We start from the raw sequence: 24,779 nt of genomic DNA, 5'->3' as shown, positions 1-24,779 counted from the left end.
GCACAAAATTTACAAGGTGGGGTAAAGGACTAATACATATGCAGCAACAATATTTAATTTCCCTGTAACTTTTTACCAATTGCGCGTAAATCAAAATTAACGTCACCATTGTTCTTCTGATTAAATTTGTGCCTTAAATCATGTATCACATGACCGTATTCCTATTTTAAAAACTTAACCTTAATTCAAAATGGCGGATTTCAAGATGGCCGCCGGCAGGCATACCCTTACTGTATGACTTCCCCCTAGTCCTAATATGTACCCATATATTTGTTATTCACCTTTTGTCGTTACAAGAGGTCTTACAGAGCTTTCACCTCCAACTGTATGAAGACTATTCTGTACTTCCATGTGATGTTCTGGTAGCTGTATCTCCTAAACCCCTGGAGCTTCGCACCTAAAACTTCACTGAAATACTGACCACATTTAGTACTACTTTCTCATATGTGTCTCAGTCAGCAACTCGATTCACCCAAACGTAAGGTTTACTTGTAAGTACTTTTTTACACAAGAAGCATTTAGCTTCTTCTCTAGTCTCGGCACGTTCACACTTCACTCCGTGACATATTGTGCTTTGCTTCAACTTAGTTGCTTAACACTTAATTGCTAATTTCACCCTTATCTTGCAGGTCACTGAAATGAATATTAAATGCTTGCTCAGTGCGTTTGCGCAGTTGACCTTGACAATCGTTGCACCATATGCACCTGCAAATGTTTACTATCAAAAGCTCGACACATTATAGGCTTAAGACTTTTAGGTTCCAAAACGTTCAAATTTGAATAAAATACATTTAAGGACGTTATACGTTAGAAAAAACGTTGTTTAGGATTTTGTTTTATATATTACAGAAAATGACATTTTCGTACATTTGATTATCAGTATATTTTAACAATGTTAGCTATTGTGCACATCGAAACATCTTTTAATACAACAATATTTTAGTTTTAAGCTAACAGTTTTAAGCTAACATCTTTTAAACAAAATAAAATATTAATAGAACTTTCCTTACCTGGAGTTGTTATTCAAATCTGGTACAAGTACCATTGCCAATGGGGGCCAAGGAGGCGGGCGCTACTCGTAGGCTATACCTGCACCCCAGACTGGTAGTATATATTAATATTGCGCAAATAATGTGAAATTAACCTTTTCTGTATAACTCCCTCAAATAAAATGTATCCACCCTTCGATTGTGTCCCCAAGAAATTAAATCTGATACTGTGACTGGTGGTATAGCATATCATAGCCAGTTTAGAACTACAATGGACCTAATATTTTTATTTTACTTACTTATTATTTTTAATTTTCCTCTTTTTAAAATCGAATGCACTTCACTTTCCTAGAATCACACTAAGGGAGAAAATAATACCTATATGAGGTAGAACATACCGCGTAGAGGGAGCCTTGTTATTCCATTGTTCAAAACTGTTTGACGAAGAGAGGCTAAATCAATATTTCGTGCGTTGATATATATACATAAATGGCACTTAGGGTATAGATTCTAAACGCGGGGGGGATTCCGTCCCGACTTCGAAAAAATATGTATGCGTCGCCCAGTTCCTTAAGAAATACAATGGAGAAAGTTAGGAAGGGGTAACAAGCGTGACGTCATGCTGCTAAATACCGTCTTCCTACCTTTTCAGATCCACTTTTACCCCTTTTTATGACCCCCAAATTAGAACATTTTAGATGGTTTAAAATTCTGGTATTTTTGATCATAGCAACTTGACCTGTAAAGAAGACACAAAATTTCTCCATTAACTGTACAGGAACGAAATAGAATCATCCTTTAGAATCTGAAGCTTCGACATAACACTTAATTTGTGATGTGTGTCACTGCATGAGACCACTGCGTGGTAGCGATTTGTGTTCACGCAAAGCAAAATGTGCGTACATCAGCAAATACAAAACAGAAAAAAGCTATTTATTAATGCTTATTTTCATTACCGAAACTAAATGCAAATATTACGTTGTGTCGAGCTCGAATACCGCTTGTGAATGAGGGCTCAGAGCGCTTGAAAAAATTGATTTACACAATAATTTTCTACTCTGAGTCCAGGAAATGAACACCAATAGGCCTACTTACATTTCAATTTCTTACCGGTAAGTAGTTATCCGGATTTTCGGTATCCAGTTCTAAAACAAGCCAAAAAGTTCGCTATAGTAGATTAATTCAACGACGGTACTAAGAAAGAGCTGTTTCAAAGAAACAATACACAGTAATTTTTGAAAAGGCGGTAGATGAGCCTCCGTAGGATTGTCTCCGTCTGTCTTTATTCGTGAAGACAATAAATCAAGCAATTTTTGTACTAGTATTACCATTTCTTCTATCTACTACATAATATTACGCAACTCTATCATACAGGGCATAGTGTTTCATTTCAGTATTCTCCCCATTAAATTGATCACTTGTGACTATACATATCTATATATTAAAATGCTAGGTTTATATGTTTGTGTGCAAAAAAAAGTTTATGTGTTTGTCTCCAATCCTTTTGACAATGAGATCTCGAAAACCACAAGTGCTAGAATCGTGCCATTTTTGCTGGTCGATTCCAAATTTTGTGTAGATTGGCCCAGTTCCAATTTAATATTTAAAAAACATGGCCATTATTTCTTTAATACTTTTTTAGGGTACACTGGAAGTGTTGCCTTTTTAAAAAATAACACATTCTTTAAGTTATACACTCCAACAAAACATGTTTGTATACAGTGGTTGTATATTTCTCAGGCGTTTGTTTAATGATCAATTGATAATGAACCGAAACCGGTTTTTTGAAGAAAACCGAAACCGGGTTCTGAAGAAAACCGATACCGTTTATTGAAAAACCGAAACCGGTTTCGGTGAAAACATGTTTTTTGAAAACTTTGAAAAAACGGTTTAGGTTTTTCTTGGAAACCGGAAACCGAAAAACCGGTTCTGCGCCTACCACTAGTATATACTGTATGTGTGTGTCGTCTTTTTAAGCGTATGGTAATTGTATGTTTATCTGTTTATTTATATATTTATTTATTTATGTGTATTTATATATATTTATAATATTATATAATTATTTATGCCAATTATTTGTTAGTTTAGATTAGTTGTGCCAAGATCGTCCTTTTGATGTGTGTGTTTAATTTACAACAAATAGGAAGCCTCGGTATGGGGAAATACGAATTAGAATACTTGAAGTGGATTGGCTGCTGCCAGGAGCCAATCAGAAACAAGATATCTCAGCTCTTGTGTGTATATAAGACTGCACGTTTCTCATGTATCTCATAGTGTCTGATGAAGCCAAAATGTTAGTTGGCGAAACTGTAACACGTATGTAATATTTTTATGTGAATATATTGTTTCGCTGAGCAAATATTTTGTTTGTGTTTAAGTATATATAAAGCAAAGCTTCTACTTATGGAAAATATTACATGTGTAAGGATAAAATAGTATTGTAACGCCGCTAGTGGCGCATCGAGCCGGAAGCTTCATATCGTGTGGAATGAGTTGATAGCCGGTAAATTTGCAATTAAGTTTGAGAGTGAGATGCGTTTTACTGATAAGTAATGTGTCAAATTGTTCCTCGTGTAATAGTTGTTACAATATGAGTTTATGAGGTAAGTACAAGAGAATGTTGAGAAATAGAAATAAAAGTCATAGTCAAATAACTAGATACATGATCACTATGAAGTTAAATAGTTGTTTCGGGTGGAGATACATGAAAGTGCATGTACGAACCACTGTAAGTGTCATGAAAATCGAGGTGAAGAATGTTGCGAGCTGCGTGCTGAACGTGTTTTAATATTAATGGTTGTGCAAAAGACGAACGTTTTGAAGAGTGTGGGTGACAAATGCTAATAGTTTATGCATATAAAGAAATTGATTAGTCTTTCGAAGTCTCACCTTTTCGATTTTGAACATAATGAGTCAATAGTGGTACTACAAGTTTCGGCCTGAATTCTTCTGGAGCAAGCCGAGACTTGCACTTGTAGCTATATGTCGGAGGCGGAAATTGATACCAAGCGTTGCAGATTGGAACTTGTTGCAGATTCGGACAGTTTTCATAGGAAAAGGAAAAGTGTGCACATCTTTGTAGGATAACAGGTTCATAGGATGTACTTTGTTTTCTTGACAGCGTTTACCTGGGTGAGGAATTGGTCGTAATGAGCAGGATTGTTCAAATCGGTGTCTCTTCTTGAAAATTAAGATTTGTTTATACAAAAGGTCGCTGATAATATCCTGTGATGTTCTCAGAATTCGAACTATGTACGTTGGTCCCTGATTATTCCGAATACGGATGCATTTTTAAAGGTGTATCCCACTTCAGGAAGTTCAGCCTATATAACAAGTGTTATAGATAGAGGGACTCCTCGTACTACTATTGACATGGTATGTGGCTGAGGTTGCTAGTGTCGGATGTTGTTGAGAGAAGTTAAAGTTGCAGTTTTCCTGAACATTTCGAAACTGGATTGTCACGAATTATTTGCGAAGTTAGCCGACTGTGATTTAATGATGAATCCATTTTTTGTTTCTACCATTTGCGAAATATCTTTGCGTTGCCGATACTGGAGAAGCTAGACAAGTAAAACCTTCGAACTAGAGTACTTTGTATTGTAGTTTTTTCTGTAGCAAGCTGTAGACAGGCTGCACAGGAGGATAAGCTAGTTGGAGTCAGAGTCGGAGCTCGAGATGCTATGTGCATTTGTATGCTTCTTAAATGGTGGTGAACTCATTGATGATGCTTGGTGGTTGCCACTGGTCGGAGAACGAGAACTCTGGGAACTTGGTTCAGTGTATGCTGAGCAAGAATGAAATTGTGGAATGAAGAAAGTGGGAGGAAACTGGAAAACTCCGAGGAAACCCAAGCACACGGTGTTTGTCCACCACAAAGTTAACTTGGCGGGAGCAGGGTTTGGACTCGAGACCCCATGCATCAGAGGTAAACGCTTTACAACTGAGCCACCCCGGCAATTTTATCTTCAAAGGATGTATGAAAGATTTTCCATCGTCAATTAGCATATGCGGTAAAATAACCGAACTGAAACACTATGTGATGAGAACAGGATAAGAGTGAAAATGATCATAATGATGATTAAAAATTATACTACTTGTGTACTCCAGCCAAATTACGTTCGTTAAAGCTCTCAATTTTTTGCAACCTGTCGCCTGTTAACGAATTAGCATCACTGTGCGCCCACATGAGTGGAATAAACTGAGTCTAGACTTGGCAGCTACGCCTCACTACATGTGCGCCAGCTGAGAAAGTATGTGAATGCACTACGTTTTACCGGCAAACCAAAGTGGCTAACAAACAATGAGAAGGTTACGCCCTCTGTAACGTGAGTGATGGAAAAGAATTTATTTATAAAGTGTAAGTGGAGATCTGTGCTCTATCGAAATTTTACAATTATACGGTATAAGAACTAACAAAAAATCAAAAAGAAAAAGAAAAATGGGCGTATGGAACTTTGATCCTTAGCATTATAATGTAAGTAAACATATATAACACAACCTAATATAGACAGATTGATTCAATATAAATACAAAACAATTAGAGAAAATAAAAAAATGTGCAAAGGGATAACGAGGATGGAGAATGAGGGGAGGTGCGAAGCACAAGTTAACACATGTGTATTGTTAATCAGACAAATGAATGTGTCTTTTGCGTAGGGTCATCTCTATGTGATGATGGGAACCGGAGAAGCCAAACTGAGCAGAAAGTGATTACTGGGCAGGATATGATGGATGAAAGAGTGGAAGATGCTAATGAATAACATAATCACATATAACCTTCAGCCCCAGATTAGCCCCAATTCGTGACTTTTTTTGAATTATTTGTAAACAAATGCAACAACAGTTTTCTTAATTGGTATGTTAGCAACTTTGGGTGAGACACTTGTCGCTTTCCGGGGAAGATGTGGATTTCGTATTTATATGCCTAAAAGACCTCCAAAATGTGGAATTAAAATTGTTATTCTTGTTGGTGAAACATTATACTACACAACAAACATAGAAGTGTATGTAAGGACACAATCAGAAGGCCCGTTCCAGATAGATAACAAACCTGAAGAAGTAGTCTAGAGATTGTGTCAACAGATTCATGGTTCGTCTTGCAAAGAGACCTTTTTACAATAATCGGTTTACAAGCTGCAATTTGGTTAAATAAATGGAATGAGACAGTAAGTTAACTATTATAGGAACAATTCGTAAAAACTAGAAAGTTGCCCCCGCGTTTGTGAATGCCAAAAGGAGGAAAGAATACAGTAGTGTATTTGGTTTTCATTAGAACTGCACCATTGGTTCGTATGCATCTAAGAAAAATCTGTGTGTAGTGCGGATCTCAAGTACGCCCAATGACGTCAAATTAGATGAGAGTTCCAGAGATAACAGGAAGCCAGAGATGGTCAGATTTTACAACGATACTAAAGGTGGGGTGGACATAGTAGACCAGATACCTACTGAATATGACGAAGAAAGAAATACTACACGATGGCAAATAACGTGATTTTATCACCTCTATAATGTAGAACTGATTAATAGTAATGTTATACATTTAGCGAACACAGCAAGCTTTTTCGGATTGACTCTAGAGGATGCTTCTGTACCTAATCATGTCGGAAAGCGAAGACGATGTTACATGTATAAACACATGTGGCCAGATATTTTGCCAAAAGTGCTGTAAGTGGATTTGCCTAAGTCACGCAAAAATGATGTGTGGAGACTGCTGCAGAAGTGAAACGTGAATATACCGCTATTAGGAGAAATCCTGGTTTACTTCTTCCTAGTTAATAAATATTTTATTTTGAGTACCGGTATCTAAGCAATAAAATAGTCAAATAATTATCGAACTTAATTTTAACAAGAAAGGTATTGCCTCAATAAAAATGTATAGTTTCGCTTAAAGCGTATCCATTGTCTGGTGTTTGTATTTAATATTGTATATATAATACAAATTTAAATCCTAGTTCACATCTTATCAGTCAAAAATGTTTCTGGGTCCAGGAGGAAAAATGTTACCATTCATAAAAATGTTTTTCACCTTACCACTATAAGGTTAAGAATAATGAATCTCACGAGGGTAAAGTGTACTGGCAGAGCGTAAACATTAGGGACAAGGAGTATGCTGATAGCGATTTGGTGTGGGGTCTAAAGTGAGGTAGTATATATTGCATGAATAAAGGGTGCTGAGTTTGGAAGCGTTTGTTAATATAGGTGAGATTTACTTTTTCGATATATTACTGTAATATAGACAAGTTATGCATTGGTATAGCTCCAAAGTGGGACTAGGTAATCGGACAATGAAAGGTAGGTGGAAAACTTTTGGTTAGAAAGTCAACAGTTTTTTTTTTATAGATTTTGAATAATGAAGTTATCCACACTGTAAATCTGTATGTTAAGTTTGGCAGTAACAAACCTTTGTATGTACTAAGGAACGTCTATGCATAAAATACAAAAAGGCGGTATCTAACCGCAGAAAAGTTAAAGTTCGAGCTACTGCTTCGGGAAAAATATTTGTGCTATCTCTATGCTTTATCATTTCCATTGTGAACCCAGTAGTAAGGCAACGGCTAGAGTCTGCGTTTGACAGTTGGAGATGCAGTGAAATATCGTTATCATTTATTGGTAGAGAACACTGAATTAATATAATTTACAATGTTCAACTCAGATGGCAAAAAAAGAGTGAGAGTAACTTGGACAACGTGATCCCACGCTATAGAATTGTGCCAAATCAGATGCTTTATATTCTGCATTGAATGTAGTGATGAGCAGAAGAATGCTGCTCAAAAGTGCAGTGAACAGAAAACCACCTTTAAACTATAATACCAAAATGTACAAAGCATTACAAACAATTCTGCAGACTGTGCTGTAAATATGGCTGTTTAGTGGTGAGCGAAACATGTCTGAAAATATCGACAAGGAACAGTGGAATGTCGTTTCTCAACCAATTCTCTACATAAAAAATAAGACCGCAAGACCATAAAGGCGGACAGTTTGTAGTATTAAAATTAATGGGGCAGCAGAGCACAGAATGATCTCGTACGTGAGTGTGAAACTATTTGAGCAGAGGTAAGTCTGTCGGAAAACAGTCTTCGGCGGGTGTTTCTGCAGACAATATAGGAACAGTGCTCAAAGTTTACTTGACAGATGCCACGAATCATTTCCGGAAGTTGTCAAAAGGTGACAAAGTTGCTCATTTTGGTGACTATAACTTGAGCTTAGATATGGATCTACAATAAACATGGGATAACATCACACACAAATGGAATCCCTTTGTCAACTATTCTACTCAAGCACTCAATTTGGGATACTACAATTTTCATAGCACGCGTAAAAATAACAGAGTAGATTATATTATCTCTAATCCTCCAACAGAATGCGACATCTCATATAGACTCTCCGCTCGTGTGAGGTTTTTGTCCTTTCTGGATTATGATTTACTTTGCAATATGTGAACCTTGAGTAAATGCCTTGCTAAGCTCTTTGCATCTCTTTGGTGATTGAGTTGTATTCAACTGCATTTCAAGGTTCTAGCTTTGACTATATCGTCTTCCACACTTTCCACTCATGAGGTTTTGATCCTGTGTGGCTCAGCACGTATGAACGTTGAATAAATTCTATTCAAGGATTTTTGCAAGGTGAGATTTTGCTACTGTTTGGATTCACATGTGTGTAGCCAATTTCGAACGTAGATTAAATGCCTTACCACACTCTTGACATGTGTGGTGTTTTACTCCTGTGTGGATTAACATGTCTCTAGCCAAACTTCAACGTTTATCAAATTACATACCGCACTCAGGGCATATTAATGCATATTAATATGTGTAGCAAGAGTTGAACTTCGATTAAACTTCCCACCACACTCTTAGCATACGTGACCTCTTTTTCTTGTATGGATTAATATGTGTGTAACTAAATTTAAACGATATTTAAATTCGCCATCACACTCGTAGCATGTGTGATATTTTTTTCCTCTGAGGATTAACATATGTGCAGCCTATTTGGAACATCGATTAAATGACTTACAACACTCTTGGCATGTTTAATCTTTTTCTCCTGTGTGAAACAAATAAACGTAACCACACTTGAACATAGTCTAAATCCTTCACCACACGCTTGGCGCGTGTAAGTTTCTTCTGTGTGGACTAACATGTGTGTACCTAAACCTCAACATTGACTAAATGGATTATCTGTCTCTTGGAAAGTGTGATGTTTTTCTCCTGTGTGGATTAACATGTGTCTAGCCAAATGTGAAAGATGAGTAAATGCCGTACCACACTCTCGGCACGTGTGAGGTTTTTCTCCTGTGTGGATTAACATGTGTGTGGCCAAAGTCGAACGTCGATTAAATGCCTCACCACACTCTTAGCACTTGTAAGGGTTTCTCCTGTATGTATTAACATGTGTGTAGCCAAATTCGAGCGATCATTAAAAGCCTTACCACACTCTTGGCACGTGTAAGGTTTATCTCCTGTGTGGATTAACATGTGTCTAGCCAAATGTGAACGTTGAGTAAATGCCTAACCACACTCTTGGTACGAGTGAGGGTTTTCTCCTGTGTGTAGCCAAATTCGAGCTATCAAAAACCTTACCACACTCTTAGCACTTGTAAGGTTTTTCTCCTGTATGTATTAACATGTGTGTAGCCAAATTCGAGCGATCATTAAAAGCCTTACCACACTCTTGGCACGTGTAAGGTTTTTCTCCTGTGTGGATTAACATGTGTCTAGCCAAATGTGAACGTTGAGTATATGCCTTACCACACACTTGGCACGTGTGAGGTTTTTCTCCTGTGTGGATTAACACGTGTGTAGCCAAAGTTAAACGTCGATTAAATGAATCACCACATTCTAGACACGTGTGAGATTTTTTTCCAGTGTGGATTAACATGTGTCTAGCCAAACCTGAACGTTGAGTAAATGCCTTACCACATTTTAGGCACGTGTGAGATTTTTTCCAGTGTGGATTAACATGTGTCTAGCCAAACCTGAACGTTGAGTAAATGCCTTACCACATTCTAGGCACGTGTGAGGTCTTTCTCCTGTGTGGATTAACATGTGTATGGCCAAACTTGATCGTTGAGTAAATGCCTTACCACACTCGTGGCACATGTGAAGTTTTTCTTCTGTGTGGATTAACATGTGTTTAGCCAAAGTTGAACGTTGATTAAATGAATTACCACATTCTAGGCACGTGTGAGGTTTTTCACCAGTGTGGATTAACATGTGTCTAGCCAAATCTGAAAGTTGAATAAATGCCTTACCACATTCTAGGCACGTGTGAGGTTTTTCTCCTGTGTGGATTAACATGTGTGTAGCCAAATTCGAGCGATCACTAAAAGCCTTACCACACTCTTGGCACGTGTGAGATTTTTCTCCTGTGTGGATTAACATGTGTGTAGCCAAATTTGAACGTCGTTTAAATGCCTTACCACATTCTAGGCACGTGTGAGGTTTTTCTCCTGTGTGGATTAACATGTGTATGGCCAAACTTGAACGATGAGCAAATGCCTTACCACACTCGTGGCACATGTGAGGGTTTTCTCCTGTGTGGATTAACATGTGTGTAGCCAAATTTGAACGTTGATTAAATGCCTTACCACACTCTTGGCACGTGTGAAGTTTTTCTCCTGTGTGGATTAACATGTGTGTAGCCAAATGTGAACGTTGAGTAAATGCCTTACCACACTCTTGGCACGTGTGAGGTTTTTCTCCTGTGTGCATTAACATGTGTGTAGCCAAATTTGAACGTCGATTAAATGCCTTACCACATTCTAGGCACGTGTGAGGTTTTTCTCCTGTGTGGATTAACATGTGTCTGGCAAAATCTGAACGTTTAGTAAATGCCTTACCACATTCTAGGCACGTGTGAGGTTTTTGTCCTGTGTGGATTAACATGTGTGTAGCCAAATTCGAGCAATCACTAAAAGCCTCACCACACTCTTGGCACGTGTGAGATTTTTCTCCTGTGTGGATTAACATGTGTGTAGCCAAATTTGAACGTCGTTTAAATGCCTTACCACATTCTAGGCACGTGTAAGGTTTTTCTCCTTTGTGGATTAACATGTGTGTAGAGAAGGTCGAAGATCGATTAAATGCCTTACCACACTCTTGGTACGTGTGTAGTTTTCCTCCTGTATGAATTACCATGTGCGTAGCCAAACTTGAACATACTCGAAATTCCTTTCCACATACTTCACAAATATGAGATTTTTCACCTGAATGCACAAACTCACCACTTGACACAGTTGAACTTTGATTAGAGCGTTTATCACTATTTTCGTACGTATGAGGCTTTTCACTTTCCTGTGTCACCATATTTTTTGTCAAACGTGATCGATGATACCCTTTGGCAAACTGCGTCGAAGTATAAGATTCCTCATAAGTATGAGAAATGGCTTTATTTAATGTAGTAAAGGTATTCCCTTCTCCGTGGAAAGCAAAGATGTTATCGCGCCTGTAACAAATTCAACAAACAATGAAATGTAAATGGAGATAGTGATTAAGTAGCAAGAAAACATGTAATCATTCGCCGTATTACATGATAAAGTTACGCTTCGTTTGTTTTATTAAATTAAATATTGTAGAAATATGAAATGGAGTACCATTTCACTATTGTCTCAAAATAAATTGCTGTAGTTTGTTTCACTATATCAAATTAAACGACCATTTATATCGTGGCGGTCATAAGTCTATGACAAAGTATTGTCGGCAGTCTTGACACAAATGCACAGTATGAGAATTAAATCTGTCTTATCTGTAGTTTCGTGTGGAGGAAACACCAACTTGCGATCCAAAGGTTAACTTATATCATCATAGGAGGAACACGAAAGGCATTTTGAAACCAATTAAAAAATTACATACAACTTTCCAAGCTGAGGCAGAGTAACTTAGAGTAACAAGACTAAAGATGAATCATTTACAGCGTTGTGATCGTGGTTCACTGGTCTAAGGCTCGACCAGTAATCTCGAGGTTCTTCGATCAAATACACGTCATGCATTTTTTTTCTATACGAATTTTGATGGAAATAGATCGGCGATAACACACGCTTCATTACATTCAAATATTTGAATACTCGTTTGTTTCAGCACTTGAACTATCAAATTTTCAGGAATAATACTAATAATAGTCACAATTATTTCGAAGAATATTTAAAAATTAAAATCTTATTATCGCTCAGCTCGTACCATTACAAGCAGAAACGTGAAATTAGGCAAAAAAAATATTTCGGTTTTGTGTAATGTTGCCCATGAAAACACGAATTTCTCATCTCGATTCTAAAACAGACCAAACAAAATCGGATTGAAACATTTTAATTCGAGACGGGACAAGGTTAACTCACACCATAGTCATGCTTTGGAGATGAGAATCGAGACGAGACCAAAACTATCGTAAACATTTCTCATCTTATCTCGATTCTAGAAATAGTGTATGCCACTATTTAAGCAACAATTGTTCTGTAGACTGAATCTTATACATCATTTTGATAGTTTGTATTTCTGAGCTCACTGAATTATGGTCTGTGTATATTATTGTAGCAAAGATTTTTTAATTACATCTGCAAACTTGACAAGTTGTTTTATACAAGCTTTAGTTTTCAATTATATTCAGTTCTTTTTTTTACAGTTTTTTCCTGAAAACGTACAGTAGAATATATTCTACACGAAATATTAGCGGAAATCTTTCGTTTAAATTTGGGTAGCTGTAGAGGTGTCTCATGATGGTATGGAACCCGTTTCCCGAAACCCCTTCGACATCTTCTGTAGCTTAGCCAGCATAACCATTACTTAAAAACAACTGTAATTACGGCTCTTGTGAGTTTAGAATCCCTGCTTTCTACACCAAAATTACCTCGAAACTTTCCGTTATAACATTTAACTTTCCTTATATAACATTTAGCTAGTTGTAGGGAAACTTTCCGTTATAACATGTAGCTAGTTGTAGGAACGTATCGAGAGGGTATGTGCTGTTGGTCCTTACACTTCTCTCCAATCCCGACTATTTTGTAACTTATGGCTTACGCTACGGGTTATTTTACAGGCTTTGATACAATGTGTCCTCATACGAAATTTGTTACCTATACTATTAATATTATTAGTATTATTACTGAATATTTGAGACCTCAATATTACGTCACACTGCCGTAACAAAGCTGGGATAAATGCAATAAACAAGTGACAAATCTTGGGAAAAACACGAAAATCAATGTGAAGGTTACGATTATATTTACAAGAATCTAAGAACTACCAAAAAACACGATTTCAACCACATGGCGACCGTTCTCCGGATTAAATTATAGCATTCTCCTACAACTGCTTCTACAATACCATTAGTTATACAGATAACGTGTTGAGTTTGGATCTGATTAGCCTAGTGTCGACAGTCAATTTCCATCAGAACCTCGGCGAACACAATTAATTAAAAATAAAGCAGAGTGATAGATAAAAACAAGAACTGAGTAATGTAGATTTTTCATGTAAGTTAAGTAAATATGTTTTGACATTGAGAGCAACAGAGATTAATGTAGCTCATAAAAATGTTTCTTGTTGAATTTAAGTCCTTGTAGATGTGAGTGGATAGCAAACAGCTGATTGAGTATACACACATACATACATCTTTTACACTATGCATCTTCATGTGCATTTATGAATAAGAGTAAATATCTTAATACTAATACACAATAACACACTGAGCAAGGCTATGTGATAATATGTAAAAAGAAAACAGTATCGCGTGACAGTTTCAACACAATAACTGTGCAAACAAACAGAGAACATATAGAGAATGTTTCGGAAAGCAGGTATTAGGACGTACAGGAAAAGAGGAAGCAGAATAATTGAACTAGTCAGAAGAAAAATTTACATAGGAGAAACAAAAAAATGCAAAAAAAGGATTAACCAGCACCAGGATGATGTAAGATTGAAAATGGACAACAATGCGATATAAGAGCATCAGAAAGAAACAAACCACAGGATAGGGTGGGAAGGAGCAGAGGTCATAGAAGTAGAGAACAGGACTTTGGTGAGAAAATGGAAGGAAGCCAGAGAGATTATGAAAGCAGGACGCAAGGTGATGAACTGGAATGCAAGATTCTCGATAAATAAGGAATGAGAGAAGATTCTGCTTAAAGAAGAAGGAATAAAAAGGAAGAAGAAAGAAAGAGAAACAAAATAACAAGGAAAATAAGGATAATTAGAGGACAGGACGCATCCAGCGGAAAAAAAGTAAACCTTTAATTGGACACGTGTGCAGCGAAAAAGTGAAAGTGAAAGCCAGACAAGTGTTACTTTTTAAGAAGGGGCGGAACCTAATTAAAATTGATCTCCGGACAGTATATATAAGTGATGACAAACTCCCAGCAACCAGAAGGAGTGGAAGTCTGATGAAGACACAGTTCTTGTGTAGAAACTATCACGTGATACTGTTTTTCAAATAATATCACATGGCCTTGCTGAGTATGTTATTATGTATTAGTACAAAATGGAATCAAAACCTGATAGAATAGTTATAGAAAATATTTTATATATGGTACTAGTTTATATCTGTGTTAGTTTTATATTGAAGCACTTCGTAAAGTGAAACCTGAGTTGTAAAAAGAAGGATTGGTCGTCAATGGTCGTAATATCAAAATTCTTAGTGTTTCATGTTTTAAGTGCATATTTCTTATTTTCGTATTAAACTCAAACATTTATATTTTTGTACTTTAAATTAGTTGCTCGTAACTCATATCAATATGGAGGCTAGTGTTTTAGAACAATTTCAAGCAATGTTGACAGAGGAATTAGAGAAACAATTAGAAACCATTGCTCAAAAATGGTAATGAATATTGGATGCCTAGGACAAAAAATACATGAATCAGTAGGTGAACTTTAAAAGCCTGTAACAGAAACGATTTGAGAGCGTAGGAAAGATCGAATTGAATGCCAAAGCAGACAGCTTACGTAATAATATCAAAGTAGCCAATAACTCCTTTACTGAAGTACTCTCTAAATTAGTTAACGCGGTCAATAATGTTGATTCAGTAACTGCTGAGTTTAAAAATAGTGTAGCGGAATGAAAGAGAGGTCTCAATGTGTTCTATGAATACATGCGAACGGCACAGTTTGAGTGTAGGCAAACCAACAAAATAAAAGAGTGCAAGGTGGAAAAGAAACCGTCTTGAATTCGAGCCGGGCCCAAGTTGTGAAAGATATGTGCCAAATAAACCAGAAAGTCGATTACAGTCAGGAAAAGGAAATATGCAGTGTAGAGATAGCAAAAAAGAAGAATCGTTACATGTACCTGTAAAAAATTGTTTCTAATGTAATTGTTTTGCCGGCAAGGGATACCGATGTTTCACACATGATAAGCGGTAGAGTTCAGGTTGCGCGTATACGCCCTCTCGAAAAAGCCAGGGAAGGCTTGAGAGTTCAATTGATAATTTTGTGTGATAAAGGAGTTACAGTGTGGTCGGTTTTGTGTCACAGGCAAATGGTTTTGCGCGAATTAACAAATTAAAATTTGTCTTTGTAACAGTGTATGTCTAACGTAAGTTGCGTTTTAGTGCTGCAAATCCATTCCGACTTTATCAGCTTTGAGTATAGTAGAAGGAAACGACTTCAAATTCACAATAGACCCGCCAAGTGAATTCTGTTTTACGTAGTGAAGGTCTCGTACATAATATATCGGTCGGAAATGTTTACCGTGAACAAGCGTAACACTCCAAATAAAGCACACGCAGTCGAAAGTATATTTCCGTTAAGGAACCCAATTCAAACACCAAAGTTATGAAGAAAAATAAGATGGCCAATGATACCCAGTTGAGTTTTCGTAATACATTATTAACGTAAACTCGATTTCGAGGAGCATAATTAGTAAAATTAAAATGAGCAAACGTGATCATATCAGTACATCAGATGCAACATTTATTAATTTTCACTTGCCGAAATGTTTGAATTTTCAACTAGTACTTCACTATTGCGAAATTGTAAAAAGCGAAAGTTTAAGTGTAGTGCTACAAAAAATGTAGACATGTTGATTGCTCATGATGAAAACAATGTGCGTCGACTTCCACGTACAGCGTGTTCTTAGCACGCACAACCACACATTAGGCGTGCAGAAGGAAATAAGTTGAGAATAAAAGGAAAGTGCCTTGGTAAGCGTAATTCGGAACGCACTAAACTCGGTCAAAGACGAACTACATGCAAATTAAAGTCGAGCTGTAGGCGAGGTTATTTCGAGTGAAAATTCGGAAGAAGTATACATCGACTCCGAAAGCTTAAGCTAAAACACGTACGAACATTGTATAGTAAACTACATGGCAAAATATAGTAATAGTAAGCGCAAACAAAAAAAAAAAAGGAATTTATGGCAGGTATCGCATTGCAGCGTAAATCTAAACGTCGCAAAGGAAGGCGTGTCATTACGTGGAAGTTTAGTAAATACGCTGTAAAAAGGATAAAAATTTTGAAATTAAACAAACTAACTGGAAAAGTACACGTAACCGTGCTAAATTACAGCTTATAAGCGTAACCGGCACAGATGGAAAATTAAAATCTTAGCACCAAAAAAGCGTGAACTTCACCCCAACTCGGGTTAAACCCCGGAAGAGATGAGAAATCAGAAATACCCAATTTGAACTTTTAAAATTTTAGATTATGAAAAAAGGACTACTGCTTATTTATTTGATTATTTCCCCGAATTTCGAAGGTTACTTTTCAGAATCAAAGTGTGTGCCCACCGCCACTGACGCACCAGTCCAAGAAACCATCAATATCGCTCTACAATCAGATACGCTTACTTAGATGTCATGTTTTATGGTTTCCTTACAGTATTTGGAGATGAAAGATGAATGTGGAAAGGAGAGCATTGGAAATTTTAAGCAGGTAATTGATTTAGAACGCGATTTCCGACTTTGAAATGGTAATAATACCGCACCACTTGTGAAAAGTATGGCTATCCCGTTTTGGATGCTGACTTTCAGTATCAAATTCTTATTAGGATGCTTAGGTTTTGTATTTTTTTTTTCAGGTCTTTCCAGTTTTGGGAACCATACTTAATAATTTTATTGTCAAATCATGTTTTGAGTTTTTAATCATTCTTCTTTAAGTTTATATTAACATTAACTGTCCCCATACAATCAAGCATTTAGAGACATGTTAGGCAATTAGATATAATTACGAACATAATTAGAGAAGTACTAGTAATAACTACAATTAATCATAAAGTTAAAATTTTGGGTAATTAAAAAAATGTGCTCTTCAGATAGTGAACCTTTTCATCTGATGTTGTGATTGTATAATGAGAAAATATGCGAAATTTGCAATGTAAGATCAAGTCGCCGTCAAAATGCTGTAAGTTAAACACAATTTAGTAATAATATTGAAAGTAATTGACAATAACCTTGAATTTAATAAAGTTGCTCGTTGATTTGTCCGTCGTTCGATATATATATGCAGTCTACTATGAAAATTCAATGTGACTAATGATAACTGAAGTTAATTGACTTCAAAGAAAGCGATATTATAAGCTAAGATGAGTTGAAGATTAAAATATAGTTAATCCCCTAGGGTCATCCCTACATTCGTTATAAAATTAAAGTGATGAAACCAGTCCGACGCCGGGTTGGGTCCCAGCAAATGTGCAGATTCGGCAATGGACTAAAATTTCAAAATTTTGTTCTAATTTTTAATGTTTGGCATAATTAGAGAAAAGTATAATAGTAATAAAATTGATGTTCGGATTTTAGATTTTGATATAAAATTTAGTTTTGATTTGGATTTATAGAAAATAATTAGAGTTTTGATTTGCATTTAGAGAAAGTAAATAAAATGTTATTCTTTTTTATATTTGAAAATAACTCTTGTATTCTTGTGCCTGAAATCATAAACCGGTCTCGAGAAAAAGAAAAAGGGAAGCCCGTTTACGATTTCACCCTTTACTACGATAAACACCGGATACTATGACGTATCGATAGTACGGAGTGCCTACGTCAGTTAGGCAGTATATGGTAAAATTCAGGTTTATGGTATGAGAACATATTAAGTTTGCTACGTACGAGTAGGCCCTGAACAACAATAATGTTTAATGAACAAGTTAATATTACTGTTATCTTGTGTTTCACTATTGTGACAAATGCTCTCAGATGTGACTTTATTCTCGATAAAGATAAGTGCAATTGCTAGTAAGCCACACATAAGTATTAGGTAGCGCTCTTTAAAAGGTTACATTTATAAACCTACCAATTTTGTAGGTACGAGCGGGCCTGAAGTAATACTAATGATTAAAAAATTGATGAATTGAAATGTGAGGTTGTACCATTTAATCTCCTCCCAGGGTGTATTTCTTGTCGTCATTTTCATTATATTTATTTTGTTAAAATGCCTCCTCAAGGCCTGAATGTTGACAGCCCAATTGGGGTTCAGAAATTAACCCTGATTTGTCATGACTAGTGATGGGTAAATTCCCGGGAAGATATTTTTCGGGAATATTCCCTGGGAAGATTCCCGGGAAGATTCCCAAAAGGGGAATGTATCCGGGAATTTATGTTCAATCACAAAGAAATTTGCATTATTTTATTATATTATGATTTCAAAGTTGAATTATTTTATGTAAACAGCATATTATTACTGTTGTCCACAGAGGATTCTTTAAAATGTATATTCTGAACGGTACTATGTTACTTTATTAACACTTTATTATATTTAGAAACTACGCATAAATGTATATTTATTTACAATATGTTCTATCAATTAATCATGTGTGAAAAATTATATAGTAAATTATATAGTAACAGTTTAAATTTATACGTAAGTGGATTTGCTCAACTTAACTCTAATACTGATATTATAAGCACATTAAATTTATAAATGTCATAAACCAATTAGATTGGGTAAATGCTAGAAGATACATGTCTCACCAATTTATCAACATTTGCGCATACATATTTATGTTCACAAAATTTGCAACATACTTACTTATCTTTATATTTTAGCACGTAACATTGCCATACACGACCTTTCATTCTACCTATTTCTCGAAATTCCATACGTTAATACACATGTAAAAGAAGTCCGAATCCCTCTTCAGAAATTCGAGTCAGAGAGAGGAGACAGATCGACGTCTATCACTAATGGTGGTTCAAGGTTTATTAATAGTACTTCATCTCTATTTCTACATAATTCTAAATTACTTTACAAAATTGTTCCTTATCATCATTTGTAAATTAGTACTTTGCTAATTTTGGCTGTTCTTTAGCATTGGGGGCAGTTCTGCACCTACTTTTTTGCGATATTCTATTCCGATGCGGTTGTTTTATGTTTTCATACGTTAAAATACGTTATCAACATTAAATTCAGAGAGCATTGCAGAGCGAGCGTTAGCGAATGAAGGCGGGTTAAAGCCCCGCCTGGCACGTGTTTTTCTATATTCGTTACCAACAATTCACTTTATTTTCTCACATAAATCACTTCCACTTACCTTTCCGTTTTATATAATCCCCTACTGCCTTAAAAAAATATGTTCGATACTTTCTTGACTACTTGAACATCACTATCAACTCATTTCTTCCGTAAATCATCTTACTTTTTGCTAATTTTGGCCTCTAATACTAAACAATTACCCTACTTTTTAGTGCAAATTGAAATGGAACTTTAAAGAAATCATATTATTAGTTATATAAAGTACCGTCAAATAATTTTAATTTTTTTAACCTCTAAGCTATTTAAAACCTAGAAGTAAATCATAATATATTAAAATAAAGTAATTAGTCATATTGTTCTTATAAGTTGGAAGATAAAGTAAAGAAATGGAAATAAATTTCTTCCCGGGAAATTATATGCCAGGGAAAAAACCCGGGAATATTCCCATTTTATAAATTCCTTCCCACCGGGAATATTCCCACTGCCCATCACTAGTCATGACTTAAATGCCGAAGGCATGCAACTAGGGTGCTATGTAAGGTCTTATGGTAGAAGCAATTAATTCGAATCGTCAGGGACCCTGCAAGCTTCAGCTGTAAGAGATTGTCAGCACCGTTGGTTTTAGGATCCAATTCATTAATCTGTATTTTTTATGAATCACTTACAACCTGTGTTGTCAAATAATTACGCACAGAATGGCGCTACGTAGCGCTTAACCGCCGTTTAACTAATTTATTTGTATTAAAATGTTCAAACGGTTATTAGTTACGTTGTATAATATAACGAAACTGACTTAACATTGACGGTAATTCTTCTTAAAATTTGTCGGCCCTTACAGTGACTGTTTTCCACGCCACTACAACAACAAACCCTCCCTGTAATTAGAACTGATGCTGACCCCAACATTAACACCAAAATAAAGTTACATGTTCTATCGTAGGGGGTAGTTGAAACTTCGTGTATACAGTTCATGGTTTTACCGACGGAGGACTGTGAAAATCTCTTCATATTTTGTGCGAAGTAAGGCCTGATGTGCCACTGTAAGCGAAATTTGGTATCAAAATTTAGTGTGGCAAATCATAACACGGAACTATGAAAATGTTTGGGAATGAAGGGATCCATATAATTAAGAAGTTACGTCCCTAATGTATTGTGTTACTTTGGAACACAAATATACGAGCCAAGAAAGCATTTCAGCATGTTACCTATAAAATACTTAGGAACGTACAAGAACACATTCAACACGTAAGACATGTAAGTCATCCTAAATACAGAATTTTGCGCTATTCTTGTTTACCCACATTCTGCGTAATGCCCTAATGTGCATAGCAATCTCATTTTTACCGGCCATCTAGCACATGCTGATTAGCGTTGATTTTACAATAATTCATATATTATGTACGAACACCAAGCCCCTGAAGTGATCCCATATTGAGAAATGCAGGTCCATACCCTAAAAAAGATTCCAGGGAATGTAAAAAGTCGACTTCCTTGAAAAAATGAGTGCAGCTATGAAATGGACTATTGTATGGACCTCTACAAATAATGAACATCCATAGATGGTTAAAATATTCTTTATCTTGTATTTTACTTGTTTTTCGGAGCCCGCCGGAAAAATCAAGCTAGACCCATTTGAGCTAAATCAAAATAAAATCACAAACGTCCATAGTTTATGTTCGAATATAATACATTACAGGTTTACATTTGTAAAATTTTAGGATAATTACCATTCTCATTATTTGTTATTTTAGTGTCTCTATATAAATAAAACAATATCGTCGAGCACCCATATTTTAAATATGTGCAACAATTAGTGAGAAATGTTTAAACAATAATAAAAAAATAATTATTTTATCAAGATACGAACTACATAAGAATTGTATGGATCGTATCAATCTTGCTATTATTTTTATTTGGTATACAGCTTGTCTATGTGTCCCATGTCATTTCCAATTTGTAGGCTACTAACTTACGTTCATGATATCTCCCATACCTAAATATTTCTCGTGACGTATTGCTTTTAACCAACAAATTTTCCGAAACCATGTAACAGTATTATCAATCTGAGCCAATTATTTAATGAAGAATTGAACATTACCTTTCTGGCCGAACTGAATTTAAACTTTTTTTTGTTAATTGTTCGGAGTCATTAGAATACGACGCGCAAGTCTCCTGAACCACAATTTTTTTTAGCGTTTCTATATTACTTTCAAATTCAGGATCTTCTGGTGCTAATTCTGGTTTCACCCTATCAACGTTTAGTTTCACATCCAAAGAGCACATAGCTGTATCCTTGTCCACTGATACCTCTCCTTCCGTTGTAGATAATATTAACTCTTTGTTGTCATTCATTAGTTCGTATGTCCACCCTCTCCCTTCGAGCGGATCATCACTAGGTAAGTCATAAGCAATTTCTTCTTTGCATATCAATTCCAACTTAACAGACGCCTTACCAGCCATTGTGAATTGAAATATGGGTTAAATTCCAAAGTTGGGCGTCCGTTCCCAGCAAAATTTTTAAAATTTACAGGAAAGATATGAATAATTTGATCGTTTGTGTGCTTAATAATATATAAGAGTCTCGAAAAATCTGTTTTATTTGTTATATATATGCGGCTATAAACATGGGACTATACGGTGAGCGGAGGGAACTACTTGGCGCAAGGTAACCAAACAGTTGCATTGTGGGAAAGAAACGAGCATTTATGTTATCAACATGGCGAATGTACAAGGGCAATGAACTAACAGTTTTAACATTTGTGAAGCAATACGTTGATAACGAGCAAAATCTTTTAAAAGTTTGTGAAGAGCATGGATTAATGAACCTAATAACAAATTACACAAAGTGTGCAGAGGAGATAACAGCGAAAAAACGTGGCGAAAGCGGACGCCCAACTTTGGAATAAATGCCTGAAATATAATAAGAATTTAACACTGTTCTTATACTCCCCTTATGTTTTACGTTGCCAGTGTTAATGAAATGATTTACAAGTACTTTCACAAAAACAACTTTATATTTCCAAACTTCTTCTTCTTCGTCTTATTCTTCTTCATCAACCACAATTTTGTAGAAGCGTCAAAAAAGTGGCGCAAAAGAACGTTGCCACTGTCTTTGAAAACTTATCGGCAATTTACAAAGGTACTTGAACATGTAAAATGTAATGATTTGATTAGTAGAAAAATGATAAAAGTAATAAGAGGAGTACAAAGGTATATGACATATGCAAAGTAAGAAGTATGATAAAGTAAAATAGACGTGAAAAAAAGTAATGTCACAATCGGGAAAAAGTCAAATCGGGAGAGAAATACGGCACAATAGGATAAAGGTCAAAATCGGGAGAGAAGTTCGAACAGGGAAAGAGGGCTGAGGGCCAAGAGAGACAGGGCAAAAGGTAGAGAAGAGGGGGAGTGTAAAATGAACGGAAAAAAGTGTTGAAGAAAGAAGGGAATGTATGAACGTGTAAATGGAAAAAAGAATGTAAGTGTAGTGTATATGTATAGAAAGGCCCACTCAACTCTCGTCCTCACAGAGCACACGAAACACGATGCACTCGCTGTAACTACCACTGACGAACTCCATCAACCACAATTGCTCTCTCGGCAATTGATTGTTTGTTTGTAGTAAGCATTACAAAAGTTTTGCATAGTATCAATATCACTGTATTGAACAAGAATATCGGCAATTTAGAAAGGTAATTAAACATGTAAAATGTAAAGATTAGAATAGTTGAAAAATGATAAAAAAGTAAATAGATGTGAGTAGTAGGGGTCCCGTTATATGCAGCCGAGTAAGCAAAAATTTTCTCGATTCTGATTGGCTGAGAGAGGTCACGTGACGTTAGGCCCCGCCCACGCGGGAAATTCAAATTTTCAGGTCACGTGGTATGACGTCATGAGTCACCCTGCGGGGAAATCCCTCATTCTCTTTTATGACCGGGATTTTTGAAATTTTTCCCTTTTACGGGTAAGATGTGTGATTCTGATTGGTTGACAGATATCACGTGATTTTAGACCCTGCGATATTTGAAATTCGTTCCCTTTTACGGGTAAGATGAATCCTTTGGTACCACGATACTGATTGGCTGATAGAGGTCACGTGATCTTAGGCTCAAGGATTTTTTAAAATTCGTTTCCTTTTATGTGTAAGATGAGTGGTTTGGTACCTTGAATTTGATTGGTTGATAGCGATCACATGATCTTAGACCCTGGGATTTTGAAATTTGGGTATCCTCTTTGATGAGTACTTTGGTACTACGATACTGATTGGCTGATAGAGGTTACATGATCTTAGACCCGCTACAAGGTGAACAGAATACGTGGGAAAACCCCTCACTCATTTGTTTCATTTTATGTGTAAGATGAATGGTTTGGTATCACGATGCTGATTGGTTGATAGAGGTCACGTGATCTTACGTTGTAGGATATTTAAAATTCGTTCCATTTTATGGGTAAGATGAGTCCTTTGATACCTGATTCTGATTGGCCGACAGAGGTCACATGATTTTAGACCCGCCACACGGTGAACAGAATACGTGGGAAAACCCCTCACTCATTTGTTTCCATTTTACGGGTAAGATGAATGTTTTGGTACCACGATGTTGATTGGTTGATAGAAGTCGCATAATCTTACCCCCAACCCCCAATGCTAGAAATTCAGAGCGATATGTCGGTGATCACCCTAGACCTGGATTTTAGAATTTAGTTCCCTTTTATGGTTATCCTTAAAGTTCCCATGAAGGGTTCAACCTCCTCCTTAAATAACACTTTTTGGTATCATGATATTGTACTGAAGTTTACATTAAATATTATCATTCTCTTTGACAGATAAGATGATTACCAGCTTTCTTACCTTGATGGAGATCCTGTCCTTCAATTAGTAGCCTATGTCTCTGGAAGTAACAATGGTGAAAGAGGGGTGTCGCTTGTAGATTTCTTATAACACATTGTTGTGAGTTTAAGCGATTTTTTAAACGCTCAGTAAGCGCTTCATTAATAAAAACAGTGTTGCCAGATTTTTTCTTACCTAAACTGCTCCGGTTCTTTTCGAAACGGTTCCGCAGAGTGCAAAAAATTTTAAACTAAAAATTTTTCGAACTAAAAAAATTTGAAAACTAAAAAATTTTCAAACAAAAAATTTTCGAACTAAAAATTTTGAAAAAAAATTTCAAAAAAAATTTCGAACTAAAAAATTTAAACAAATTTTTCGAAAAAAAATTTAAGCTAAAAAACTTTCGAACCAAATTTTCAAATCAAAAAATTTTCAAACTAAAAAATTTTAAATTTTCGAACCCCAAAAAAATTCGAACTAAAAAATTAAAAATTTTTCGAAAAAAAATATTTTAAACTAAAAATTTCGAACTAAATTTTCAAATCAACATTTTTCGAACTAAAAATTTAAAAAAAAAAT

General features: G+C 35.9%; 1 protein-coding gene across 1 annotated transcript; it reads right to left on the bottom strand.

Annotated features, from left to right (window-relative positions):
* Positions 1-514: 514 nt before the first annotated feature.
* Positions 515-22,771, bottom strand: LOC145675757 (uncharacterized). Its single transcript, XM_081746409.1, has 2 exons — positions 21,471-22,771; positions 515-11,429 (listed from the first exon to the last, which is right to left on the bottom strand). Exons 1-2 carry the CDS (start codon positions 21,830-21,832, stop codon positions 9,908-9,910), a joined length of 1,884 nt encoding a protein of 627 aa, XP_081602535.1. The 5' UTR covers positions 21,833-22,771; the 3' UTR covers positions 515-9,907.
* Positions 22,772-24,779: the final 2,008 nt, after the last annotated feature.

The sequence above is a fragment of the Thermobia domestica genome, chromosome 18 (genome assembly GCF_964235325.1).
Source record: "Thermobia domestica chromosome 18, izTheDome1.hap1.1, whole genome shotgun sequence".
Classification (NCBI taxonomy): Eukaryota; Metazoa; Arthropoda; class Insecta; order Zygentoma; family Lepismatidae; genus Thermobia; species Thermobia domestica.
This window is presented reverse-complemented; position numbering and strand designations above follow the sequence as displayed.

Coding starts and splice junctions, on each gene's coding strand:
- LOC145675757 (XM_081746409.1), bottom strand. CDS start 21,832: ATGGCTGGTAAGGCGTCTGTTAAGTTGGAATTGATATGCAAAGAAGAA. Junction 11,430..21,470: donor AATTCAGTTCGGCCAGAAAG/GTAATGTTCAAT, acceptor AATTTGTTACAG/GCGCGATAACATCTTTGCTT.